The sequence below is a fragment of the Dipodomys spectabilis genome, unplaced genomic scaffold (genome assembly GCF_019054845.1).
Source record: "Dipodomys spectabilis isolate Male_0828 unplaced genomic scaffold, ASM1905484v1 ptg000175l, whole genome shotgun sequence".
In the NCBI taxonomy this organism is placed as follows: domain Eukaryota; kingdom Metazoa; phylum Chordata; class Mammalia; order Rodentia; family Heteromyidae; genus Dipodomys; species Dipodomys spectabilis.
In genome coordinates, this window is record NW_024870852.1 from 20307493 (window position 1) to 20318831 (window position 11339).

The 11339-nt window shown below is 51.8% G+C and overlaps 3 protein-coding genes across 4 annotated transcripts; 1 reads left to right on the forward strand and 2 right to left on the reverse strand.

Annotated features, from left to right (window-relative positions):
• The first annotated feature begins 985 nt into the window (after window positions 1–985).
• Window positions 986–2803, forward strand: Zswim1 (zinc finger SWIM-type containing 1). Its single transcript, XM_042694411.1, has one exon. The coding sequence runs from the start codon at window positions 989–991 to the stop codon at window positions 2351–2353; it is 1365 nt and encodes a 454-aa protein (XP_042550345.1). The 5' UTR covers window positions 986–988; the 3' UTR covers window positions 2354–2803.
• A 1444-nt stretch (window positions 2804–4247) lies between these two features.
• Spata25 (spermatogenesis associated 25) lies at window positions 4248–5668 on the reverse strand. Its single transcript, XM_042694826.1, has 2 exons — window positions 5604–5668; window positions 4248–4879 (listed from the first exon to the last, which is right to left on the reverse strand). The coding sequence occupies exons 1-2, from the start codon at window positions 5656–5658 to the stop codon at window positions 4248–4250; spliced, it is 687 nt and encodes a 228-aa protein (XP_042550760.1). The 5' UTR covers window positions 5659–5668.
• Window positions 5669–8335: 2667 nt separating this feature from the next.
• Window positions 8336–11335, reverse strand: Neurl2 (neuralized E3 ubiquitin protein ligase 2). 2 transcript variants are annotated; one of them, XM_042694357.1, is made up of 3 exons: window positions 10360–11335; window positions 8529–8658; window positions 8336–8429 (listed from the first exon to the last, which is right to left on the reverse strand). In XM_042694357.1, exons 1-2 carry the CDS (start codon window positions 11099–11101, stop codon window positions 8543–8545), a joined length of 858 nt encoding a protein of 285 aa, XP_042550291.1. In that variant the 5' UTR covers window positions 11102–11335; the 3' UTR covers window positions 8336–8429; window positions 8529–8542. The 2 variants fall into 2 exon arrangements, with proteins under 2 accessions (XP_042550291.1, XP_042550290.1); XM_042694356.1 differs by lacking the exon at window positions 8336–8429 and having other exon boundaries at window positions 8435–8658; window positions 10360–11331.
• Window positions 11336–11339: the final 4 nt, after the last annotated feature.

The window sequence follows — 11339 nt, forward strand, 5'->3', positions numbered from 1 at the left end:
AGGGACAGCACCCAAGCCCTGAGTTCAAGCCCCATGACCCACAAAAAAAAAAAGTTTCAGGAGGGCTGGGAATGTGGCTTAGTGGTAGAATGCTTGCCTTGCATTCATGAGGCCCTGGGTTCGATTCCTTAGCACTACATAAGCAAAAAAAGCTGGAAGTGGTGCTGTAGCTCTAGTGGTACAGCTGAAGAGGGACAGCACCTGGGCCCAGAGTTCAGGCCCCACGACTGACCCCCCCAAAAAAAAAAGTTTAAGGAGACTGCCTGGTGCTGGTGGCTCAGGCCTTTAATCCTAGCTACTCAGGAGGCTGAGATCTGATGGTCACAGTTCAAAGCCAGCTCAGGCAGGAAAGTCTGTGAGACTCTTTATCTCCAATTAACCACCAAAAATCCCAGAAGTGGCACTATGGCTTAAAGTGGTAGAGTGCTAGCCTTGAGCAAAAAAGCTCATAGACATCACCGGGACCCTGAGTTCAAGCCCCACAACCGACCAAAAAAAGTCTCATGGGGACTTTTCTGCCCCGCCTGGCTTTGAACCGAGATCCTCAGCTTCCTGAGTAGGATTACAGGTGAGAGCCACCAGCACCAGGTGGAACCATATCTATGGTTGGCTTCTTCAGGTCTTATTTCCAGAATCACCTTGACCTTACCCCAACTAGAGTCTACCTGAATTCCTTAACTGAAGTATTAATGCCTTCCACATCTTACTCTCTGACCTGTCTTGTGGGTTTTGTAACCATTATCAGATACATGTTTGTGTACATGTTTGTTGTATATCTCCCCTAGAACAGTGTTCTAGATGACTAATTGAAGAGCCAAGTCCCTACTGTCTTCTTGACTGTCTGTTTCTCTCTGTAGAACCATCTTTGGAAGAATATCTGGAGACTACTGTCCAGCCTCACGTTATTCCTTCCTTGGAGTTTAAGACACTCAAAGCATTCCTGACAGTATCCTGCAGAGGAAGTACTGGATCCAGCTCTCTCTCTACCATGGCCCTCACAATGCTGAATGGGCTTCTAGTTGAGGACTTGAGCCCACCTATGCTGCTGCTACACCAAGTTAGCGAGACTCCCCAGCTGGATTCTCTCAACTACCAGAGCTGCTTTATGCAAGGTATCTTTGCCAATTTCCCTGAGATCCTATTTATCCACCGAACCTATAACCCAAGGGGCAAGGTGTTATATACCTTCCTGGTGGATGGACCTCGGGTCCAGCTGCAGGGTCCTCTTTCCCAGGCAGTCTACTTTGCCATCCCTGCCAAGGAGAATGCAGAAGGCGTGGCTCAGATGCTCCAGGTGTTCAAGAAGTTTAACCCAGCATGGGAGAGAATCTGTACCATCCTGGTGGATCCCTACTTTGTCCTGCTGCCCACTCTGGCCATGGAGTTCCCCATAGCTGAGGTCTTGCTCTCAGCCTTCCACGTGTGTAAGTTCCTCCAGGGCAAGTTCTATCAGTTGTCCCTGGAGCAGCCGGTAGAGACATTGCTCCTGAGCTCCCTGCAGAGCACCATGTGCTCAGCCACCGCAGGCAACCTGAGGAGGCTGCACTCGCTCCTGAGCAGCTACATTCCCCCGGCCCTCCTGCCTGAGCTCCACTCACACTGGCTGCTCAACGACCGCATCTGGCTGGCCCCCCGCTCGAGAAGCCAAGCCCAGAGCAGCCGCTACTTTCAGAGCCTCGAGGTCACCACCAGGATCCTCAGTCAGTCTTTTGGCACTGCCCCATCTGAGAAGAAAGGCATAGCCTCTCTGTTTTGCTACATGCAGCAGAACCCTGGAGACAAAGCAAGTTCCGGCCTGGCCCTGAGGCCCCCAAATCATCATACCACCTCAGATGTCAGCCCCAAAGTCCAGCAATTGGTAGAAGCCAGCATCCAGCATTCCCTCAATGCCATCTGCACAGAGCCAGCAGCCCAACTCTGCTTGGCCGAGTTTGCTGTGGTCCAGAAATCCGTGCACCTCATTGGCTCTGGCTCAGAAAAGATGAATATACAGATCCTAGAGGACACTCACAAGGTGCAGCCCCAGCCCCCTGCCAGCTGCAGCTGTTACTTCCACCAGGCCTTCCACCTGCCCTGCCGCCACATCCTGGCCATGCTCAGTGCCCGCCACCAGGTGCTCCAGCCAGACATGCTACAGACTCAGTGGACAGCGGGCTGTGCCACCGGTTTAGACAGCATCCTGGACAGCAAGTGGGATGAGGCTCTGGATAAGCACCTGGCAGTGACTCTCCTCACCGAGGAGGTGCGTCAGCTCTTACAGCATTGCAGTGAGGATGAGTTTGAGCGGCGGTTCAGCACCCTGAGGGAACTAGCCGACAGCTGGATTGGCCCTTATGAGCAGGTGCAGCTGTGATGACTCGATTCGCAGAGATACTCCTGCACCTGTGCACATCCACCTACCATGCACGTGCACACACATACACCCTCCCCCACCCTCACACCTGTGCTTTGTAAGCCTTCCTTCCAGAAACAAGACAAAACTCTTCGACTCTGCCTGCTCATCTAGAATGTGTCTCACTCCTAAGACAGGCGTTAGCAAATCTTTTCTTTAAAAGGCCCAATTATGAATAGTTTAGACTGATAGCCACATAGTCTGTTCTTGGTTGGGTTTGGACAAGCTTTTCATAAAACAGTTCTTGGCTCAAGGATTTTATGAAGCCAGGCAACCCTGTCTAAGATAAGAGAGACAACTTTGGGTGGTAAAGTTGAGGGCATGCTAACCACTGGTCCAATCTAAGATGTGTCACCTGACCCAGGTCCTGTGTGTGAGTTAGCCTGGGAACCTTCCCACGGGGTTGGGGGGGGGGGGAGTGGCTCAGCATGGCTTGCTACATGTTTATCCCTGCTCCATCCCCAGGTCAATAAAGTTGAATGTTACCTATTCCAATACTTATCTAGTCCTTTGTTGATAGCCATTTAGGGTATATTGCCAAAGGAATAGAATTTGGAGTGTGATACTGGGTAAAGGCCTGGCTAAAGTAACAATTCCTTATTTTTTGAGACCTGATTCTATCTTTAACTGGTTATGGAATTCTGGACAAGTCAACTCTTTAAGCCTCAGTTTTTTAATCTGTAAAAATGGGCTCTTAAGCCAGGCACTGATGGCTCACACCTGTCATCCTAGCTACTCAGGAGGCTGAGATCTGAGGATCATGATTCAAAGCCAGCCCAGGCAAGAAAGCCAGTGAGACTCTTATCTCCAATAAACCACTCAGAAAACCAGAAGTGTGCTGTGGCTCAAGCGGCAGAGCGCTAGCCTTGAGCTGAAGAGCTGAGGAACAGCGCCCAGGCCCAGATTTCAAGCCCCACAACCGACCCCCCCCCCAAAAAAAAAAAAACAACAAAAAAAAAACGCTCCTAACCAGGTGCTGGTGGCTCACACCTGTAATCCTAGCTACTCAGGAGGATGAGATCTGAGGATCATGGTTCAAAGCCAGCCAGGGCAGGAGAGTCCATGAGACTCTTTTATCTCCAATAAAGCCACCAGAAAACTGGAAGTGGCACTGGGCTCAAGTGGTAGAGTGCTAGCCTGGAGCTGGAGAGCTGATGGACAACACCCAAGCCCAGAATTCAAACCCACAACCAACCAACCAACACATACACACACACACACACACACACAGAGAGTTCCTCACAGTTCACCTCACAGTGCACTCAGATTAAAAGAAGAGTAGGGTTCCAATTGGTCTGGACACCTAGCAAGGGCTCAGCCCACTGTTTGTTGTTTTTTGGTTGGTCATGTGGCCTGAACTCTGGGCCTGGGCGCTGTCTCTCAGCTCTTCAGCTCAAGGCTAGCGCTCTACCACTTGAGCCACAGCACCACTTCGGCTTTTTCTGCTTCTGTGGTGCTGAGGAATCGAACCCAGGGCCTCATGCATGCAAGGCAAGCACTCTACCACTGAGCCACCTTCCCAGCCCCCCACTATTCATTTTCCTTTGCCTACCATCCTAGCATCTGCCTTCAAAAGGCAAGAGGAAAATTCACATGGCCCAAGCCAGTCCCACTCCGTAAGTGGATCTCCACACTTGGATCATTTGAATTAATCTGATCAGCCCTATCTTTCGTCTTAGTGGTGTTGGAAGAAACTTGCCAGGGTCTAGACCCTGGTAAAGGACAGGGATTTGTCAGATTAGCTCAACCACACACCCTATCCCCCTCGCTGCCATAGGACCACCCACCCCCAACCCTGGCTGCCCAAAAACCATACGGAGAAGCCACCCTATTTGTGTGGTGCTATTTCATCCAGCTATAAGCAGGAGCCAGGAGGCTGGCCCCTCCTCGATCTCACTAGGGGCATCTGCCCAGCGGCTGTATGGGCATGTGCCTGCTCCCACTGTGCCCCCTCCACTGTACCCTCTGGCTCAGGATGGGCCATCATGAACGCTTGAGCCGCCCGGATCAAGTCCTCTTCCCGAAGGCCTGGGACGGGTACTGTGGGAATGCCAGCGATCATCATGGCCAGGGTGAGAATGCAGATGTCGGGCTGGGTGCCAGCCTCCTTGCCCCCTGGCTCAGGGGGCCTGGGCAGAACCCCCGGAGACAGCCCCCACAGCAGCACGGGCCCAGGCCTGCTGGGGCCACCCTGGCGGGAAGCTTTGTTTCTGGAGTTGCCATCCTCCCAGCCCAAGCTCTCAGGCTGCCTCCCAGGGGAGAACTGGGGGCAGTATCGGCCGTATTCCTTCCTCCGAAGTGTCTCCCAGCTGGGGCCCCCGGGGCAGCCCCTTGTTTCAGGCACTGCCAGGGTGGGGCTCCAGGCTTGGGCAGCAGGTACCACCTGCTCAGCTTTTTGGCTCAGTGGGCCTAGTCCACCAGAAGCCATCACCACTGGCTCTGCAGGACCAGAAAGGCCAAGGGATGAACCGGGAGAAGCAGCCCCACCTGCAGAGACAGGAATGAGATGGGATGTTATTCTTGGTCTCAGAGGAACAGGCCCTGAGGGGCAGAGTGTGGGCTCAGAAACAATTGAGAACCAACCCAAGCACTATTGGCTCTGCCTTTAATCCTAACTACTCGGAAGGCTGGAGTTTTGAAGCCAGCCCCAGCGGGAAATTCCAGGAGACTCTTACTTCCAAGTAACCCCCCAAAAGCCAGAAATGGAGCCATGGCTTAAGTAGTAGAGTGCCAGCATTAAGCAAAAGGAGTTAAGGAGCTGGGCACCAGTGGCTCATACTAGCTACGCAGGAGGTTGAGATCTGAGGGTCATGGTTCAAAGTCTGCCCAGGTAGGAAAGATTCTAATCTCCAAGGAACCACCAAAAAGCCAGAAGTGGAGCTGTGGCTCAGGTAGTAGAATGCCACACGAGCAAAAAAACCTCAAGGACAGCACCCAGGCCCTGAATTTAAAAAAAGGCTAAGGGACAGTACCTAGATCCTGAGTTCAAGCCATAACACACGCACACATACAACACGAACACCCAAGAGGACTTGGGTTTTGAGGTTCAGAACTGTTGTTGCTCATATCCAGTTCCTACACTGTGTGGGTGATGTTGGATAAATAAATAAGCAAATGGGTAGTAAGTAATTGGCAATTTCAACATGGCTTGATTCCAAGGCTAGCCCAAAAATGCCTGGCAAAACCTCCACCTCCCGGGAGCCTGTCTCACCTGGGCCAGAAGACAGACGACCTGGATGGGTTTGTGGAGACATGAAGTAGGACATGGCTTCTCCAAAGCTCCTGTTTGTGAGGGAATAGTCCTAGGTCCACTACCCTACTTTGTCCACCCTTCTAGAATGTCATCTGATAGTCCCTCCCTTTTACACCGACTGGCAAGCTACCTCACAGCACTGACCAACTCATTCTAGAACCTGTATATGATAATGGGAGGGTGTTAAAATCACTGGATGAGACCTGAGTATTCTAGGCCTTTGTCTGTATCGTGGGCAAGTCTTTCAGTTTGTTTGATTTGTGTTTTGGGGTGTTCTTTTGTGTGTGTGTTTTGGTTTGTCACGGGCCTTGAACTCAAGGCCTGGGCGCTGTCCCTGAGCTTTTTTTGCTCAAGACTAGCATTCTACCACTTTGAGCCAAAGCTTGACTTCCAGTTTTCTGGTGGTTAATTGGAGAGAAGCATCTCATGGACTTTCTTACCCAGGCTGGGTTTGAACCGCAGTCCTTAGACCTCAGCTTCCTTAGTAGCTAGAATTACAGGCATGAGGCACCAACACCTCGACATATTTTTTAATTTGTTTTGGGTTTTTTTTTTTTTTTTTTTGCACTGCTAAGGATCTAACCCATGGCTTTGTGCATGCTAGGCTTAAGCTCTACCACAAAGCTGCCTCTCCAGCCCACCTAGACTGTCTTGTCCCTCAATATCTACCTCCCTGGAAATTGTGAGGACCAGATGTGAGAGGCTCTCTCTGTGAGACCCGAGAGGACCTGGCTGTCAGCCACAATTAGATAAGATCATCCATTCAAAAGCTAATGGTGAGAGACACTAATAAAAGAATCCAGCCAGTGCTGAAGCACACACCTGTAATCCTAGCTACTCATGAGGCTGAGATCTGAGGACTGTGGTTTTGAATCCAGCCTGGGCAGGAAAGTCTGTGAGACTCTTACCTGAAATTAATCAGCAAAAAGCTGGGAGTGGAGCTGTTACACCTCTACCCTGCGGGCTGTAAGGCCCTGAGTTCAAGCCTCAGAACTAGAACAACAACAACAACAGATAAATGAGGAAGCTAGAGTTTTCCACCCTGTAGTGTGAGACACAGAGTATACTTCATTCAATCATTGTTACTTGACACTGGACAAATACATGTTTGTCTCTGGGCCTCAGTTTTCCCTCTGCAAAATTAAATGTTTGCTCTCAGGCACTGATTCTCAGCTTAGGCCATACAGTAGAATTTCCTGGAAGCTTTTTGCCATTTTTTTTTTTTTTGGTCCAGTTGTGGGGCCTGAACTCTGGGCCTGGGCACTGTCCCTCAGCTCTTCAGCTCAAGGCTAGTGCTCTACCACTTGAGCCACAGCGACACTTCTGGCTTTTTTTTTTCTTTTTGCTTATGTGGTGCTGAGGAATCGAACCCAGGGCCTCAGGCATGCAAGGCAAGCGCTCTACCACTGAGCCACCTTCCCCGCCCCAGCTTTTTGCCATTCTGATGGATAGCCTCACACCAGACAAACCAGGATCCTGAGTATCTTTTTTTTTTTTTTTTTTTTTTTTGTCAGTCAAGGGGCTTGAATTCAGGGCCTGTCCCTGAGCTCTTTGTCCCAAGGCTAATAATGCTCTAGCACTTTGAGCCACAGTGCCACTTCTAGTTTTCTGCTAGTTAATTGGAGATAAGAGTCTCACAGACTTTCCTGCCCAGGCTGGCTTTGAACAATCCTCAGCCTCAGCCTCCTGAATAGCTAGGATTCTAAGCATGAGCCACCAGCACTGGGCTGAATATCATATATATATATAATATATATGTATTTATTTATTTATTTATTTTTATTTTTTGCAGGTCATGGGGCATGAACTCTGGGCCTGGGTGCTGTCCCTCAGCTCTTCAGCTCAAGGCTAGCATTCTACCACTTGAGCCACAGTGCCATTTCCGGCTTTTTCTGCTTATGTGGTGCTGAGGAATCGAACCCAGGGACTCATGCATGCAAGGCAAGCACTCTGCCATTGAGCCATCTTCTCAGCCCCAGAGTATCATATTTTTAAGCTCTTTAAGAAACTATATGTGCCGGGCACCAGTGGCTCACGCCTGTAATCCTAGCTGCTCAGGAGGCTGAGATCTGAAGATCACGTTTCAGAGCCAGCCCAGGCAGGAAAGTCTGTGAGACTCTTATCTCCAACTAACTACCAGAAAACCTGAAGTGACACTGTGATTCAAGTGGTAGAGCACTAGCCTTGAGCTGAAGAGCACAGGGACAGTGCCCAAGTCCAGAGTTCAAGCCCCATGACCAACAAAAAAGGAAAGAAAGAAAGAAAGAAAGAAAGAAAGAAAGAAAGAAAGAAAGAAAGAAAGAAAGAAAGGAAGGAAGGAAGGAAGGAAGGAAGGAAGGAAGGAAGGAAGGAAGGAAGGAAGGAAAGAAGGAAAGAAACTATATGTGCCAGGGTTAAAGTCTCTGTTCGGCGGAAATGCTTCCCAACTCTGAACCTTAGAACCAAGGTGTTTTAAAAAACCATCTAGACCTAATGCTTCTGCACTGAAGTACAATTTTTAGAGAGAAAATCTGGGATATCAGACTCTATATCTAAGTCTGATATCTCTGAGAAAACTTTAATGAGTAGCCAGGCTGAGAGGCCTGATCTAGATGGTGTCTAATGCTCTCTCTTGCTCTGACTTGCTGACTCTTGGTATTCAAGAAAGACCTCTCACACAGGCTGCAGGGACAAGGAGACCCTCCAGTGCAGAATGTCAGCATGGGCTGTGTTTATTTCAGGCAGCAGGATAGTCAGTCTATCCACTTCAGATCAGCCACAGCTCTGGGGCCAGACCCTGCTCTGGTGCAGAATGTCAGCATGGGCTGTGTTTATTTCAGGCAGCAGTACAGTCAGTCTATCCACTTCAGATCAGCCACAGCTCTGGGGCCAGACCCTGCTCTGGTGGCTGCAGACTTTCATTCATATTTGCAGAAGTCTTTAAGTCCTTCAGGGAGGTGGAGCCCATCGATGGCCAGCCGGTGTACTACGTTCCTCTGGATCACTAGGCGGCACAGAGTCTGCAGAGATGGCACTGTGGAGAGAAGGACGTCAAATGCAAACTGGACTGGAAGGGACTGACTGGAACTGAGAAAAATCTAGGTTGCGTGGAAATTCTTCTTTCTTTTCTTTTTTTTTTTTTTTTGTCAGCCATGGGGTTTGAACTCTGGGCCTGGGCTCTGTCCCTCAGCTCTTCAGCTCAAGGCTAGCGCTCTACCACTTGAGCTACAGCGCCACTTCCAGTTTTTCTGGTGGCTCATTGGAGATAAGAGTCTCACAGACATTCTTGCCCCAGCTGGCTTCGCACCGTGATCCTCAGATCTCAGCCTCCGGAATAGCTAGGATTACAGGCGTGAGCCACCAGCGCCAGGCTGAACGCAGAAAATTATTTTGCTCAGGTTCATCCTACTTTGTGCAGGCTATGCCTGTGATTGAAACTAACACCTTTTCTTGAGATTTTTTTTTTTTTTTTGGTTGGTCGTGGGGCCTGAACTCGGCCTGGGCACTGCCCCTTAGCTCTTCAGCTCAAGGCTAGTGCTGTACCACTTGAGCCACAGCACTACTTTCGGCCTTTTCTGCTTATGTGGTGCTGAGGAATTGAACCCAGGGCCTCAGGCATGCAAGGCAAGCACTCTACCACTGAGCCACCTCCCCAGCCCTTGAGATTTTTTTTTTTAACCAGGCTGTAGCTGGTTGTCTCCCTCCTTCACTTAGCAGCTTCAAGCTAGTGTCTGAATTGCCTATGTAACCACAGCCTTAGTGTAGAACAGGTTTTAGTTCACTGAGTTCATGAAATGTGATCAAAGTTTAATGGAGTCTGGCACCAGTAGCTCACACCAGTAATCCTAACTACTCAGGAGGCACCTAGGCCCTGAATTCAAGCCCCAGAATCAGTGTGCACACACATGTAGGCATGCACACACATGTAGGCATGCACGCACGCGCGTACACAGAGGTTTAATGGCTGTGATAAACCAGACTTTAGTTCTTAATCTGTGATGCCTCTAAACTGATAGGCCAGGCTGGGCATGTGGCTTAGTGGTAGAGTACTTGCTTAGCATGCATGAAGCATTTGATTCCTTGGTACCACATGAACAGAAAAAGCCAGAAGTGGCGCTGTGGCTAAGTGGTAGTGTGCTAGCCTTGAGCAAAAGAAGCTCAGGGACAGTGCCCAGGCCCTGAGTTCAAACCCCAGGACTGGCCAAAAGTAAATAAGCTCTTAGGGCTAAATTCATTATGTACTCATTTTTCTTTAAAGGGACTGAATTTGGACCTTGGTATTGCTAAGCAGGCGCTCTATCGCTGAGCACCTATGACCTATCTTCAGCCCTATAATAATTTTTCTAATAAAGGAACACAGAAACTTCTCAAGAAACCCAAGATCTAAAATTAGTTTAGAATCCCCATGCTACTCAAATACCGGAAGTTGCTTAGACTAAAAGGGGCCTGCAGAGAAATTTTGTTTTGTTTTTGTCATTGTGGGGCTTGAACTCGGCCTGGGTGATGTTCCCGAGTTCTTTTTTGCTCAAGGCCAGCCCTCTACCACTTGAGCCACAGCACCACTAACAGCCGTTTTACTGAGTAGTTTACTTGCGGGTGAGAGCCTCAGGGACTTTTCTGCCCAGGCTGGTAGACCTCAGACTTCAGCTATCTCAAGTACAGCTGGGCCAAGAGCAAAGCCAGGGAGTCCTAGCAGATCCCTGTCCCCACTGTGGATCAGGGCGTGGGTACCTACATCCATACTCAAGCTGGACCAGGCGCACACTCTTGGTGGAAGCAAACACGTCCACCACGGCGTAGAGGGGCTGGGAAGCTGGCAGCCCTCGGGCGCTGGGGCCCATGTCCTCGCCATTGACGACGATGTGCATGTCGGCGGTCCCATCCCGGTGGGGGCAAAAGAGGACGCCCAGGCGGCTGCGGCGCGCGGTGGGAGGCAGCACGTTCAGCTCGTAGAGCTGGTCCAGCAGGTGGCTGTAGCGGCCCGGCCGGCTGCGGCCCACCAGGCGGTCCCGCGGGAGTCGGAACTGCTCCACGCACAGATAGGGCTCCAGCAGGAGGGCGGCGGGGCGGCCGGGGGCCAGCACCTCGGCCTCGGGCTGGCCCTCCCGGGGCACCCGGTTATGGTGGCGCGTGATGGCGAAGACCCAGGTGTGGCCCAGGCTGACCAGGTCGGGCAGGGAAAACTCGGGCACGGTGGCCAGACCGGCGGGGTCCAGCGCCGTCAGCCCGAGGCGCAGGTGGCCGCACCAGCCCGGCTCTTTCTCCTCGATCTCCACCAGGAACACCTGGCCGGGGGCCAGCGGCTCGCGGCTGAAGCACACGCCGTGGGCGAAGCTGTCCACGCGCGTGGCCCGCGTCCCCGAGGGGTCCAGGCGGATGTTGGCTCCGTGCACCCGATGGAAACGGGTGGGAGGGGGCTCGGGACGCGCGGCGCCCCCGGGGACGCCCCACGGCGCGGCGTCCCAGGCCGCCGCCATCGCCCCGCCCCGGGGCGGGCCAGCGGGCGCCCGCGACTATTTCGGGCGTGGGGCTGAGGGTGACCGCGGAGGGGCCCATGTAAGGCGCTTCCCTCTGCGCCCGTCCCGGAGGCGCCGCCCGGGGGTCCTAGCGCCGCGGGCCCGGCCATCGTCCCGCGCCCCGGGCCCGGGAACCTGGCTGGCCACGCCCAGATCACCTGACCACCTGATCCACACCCCGAGGACCTTGACCGGGCCA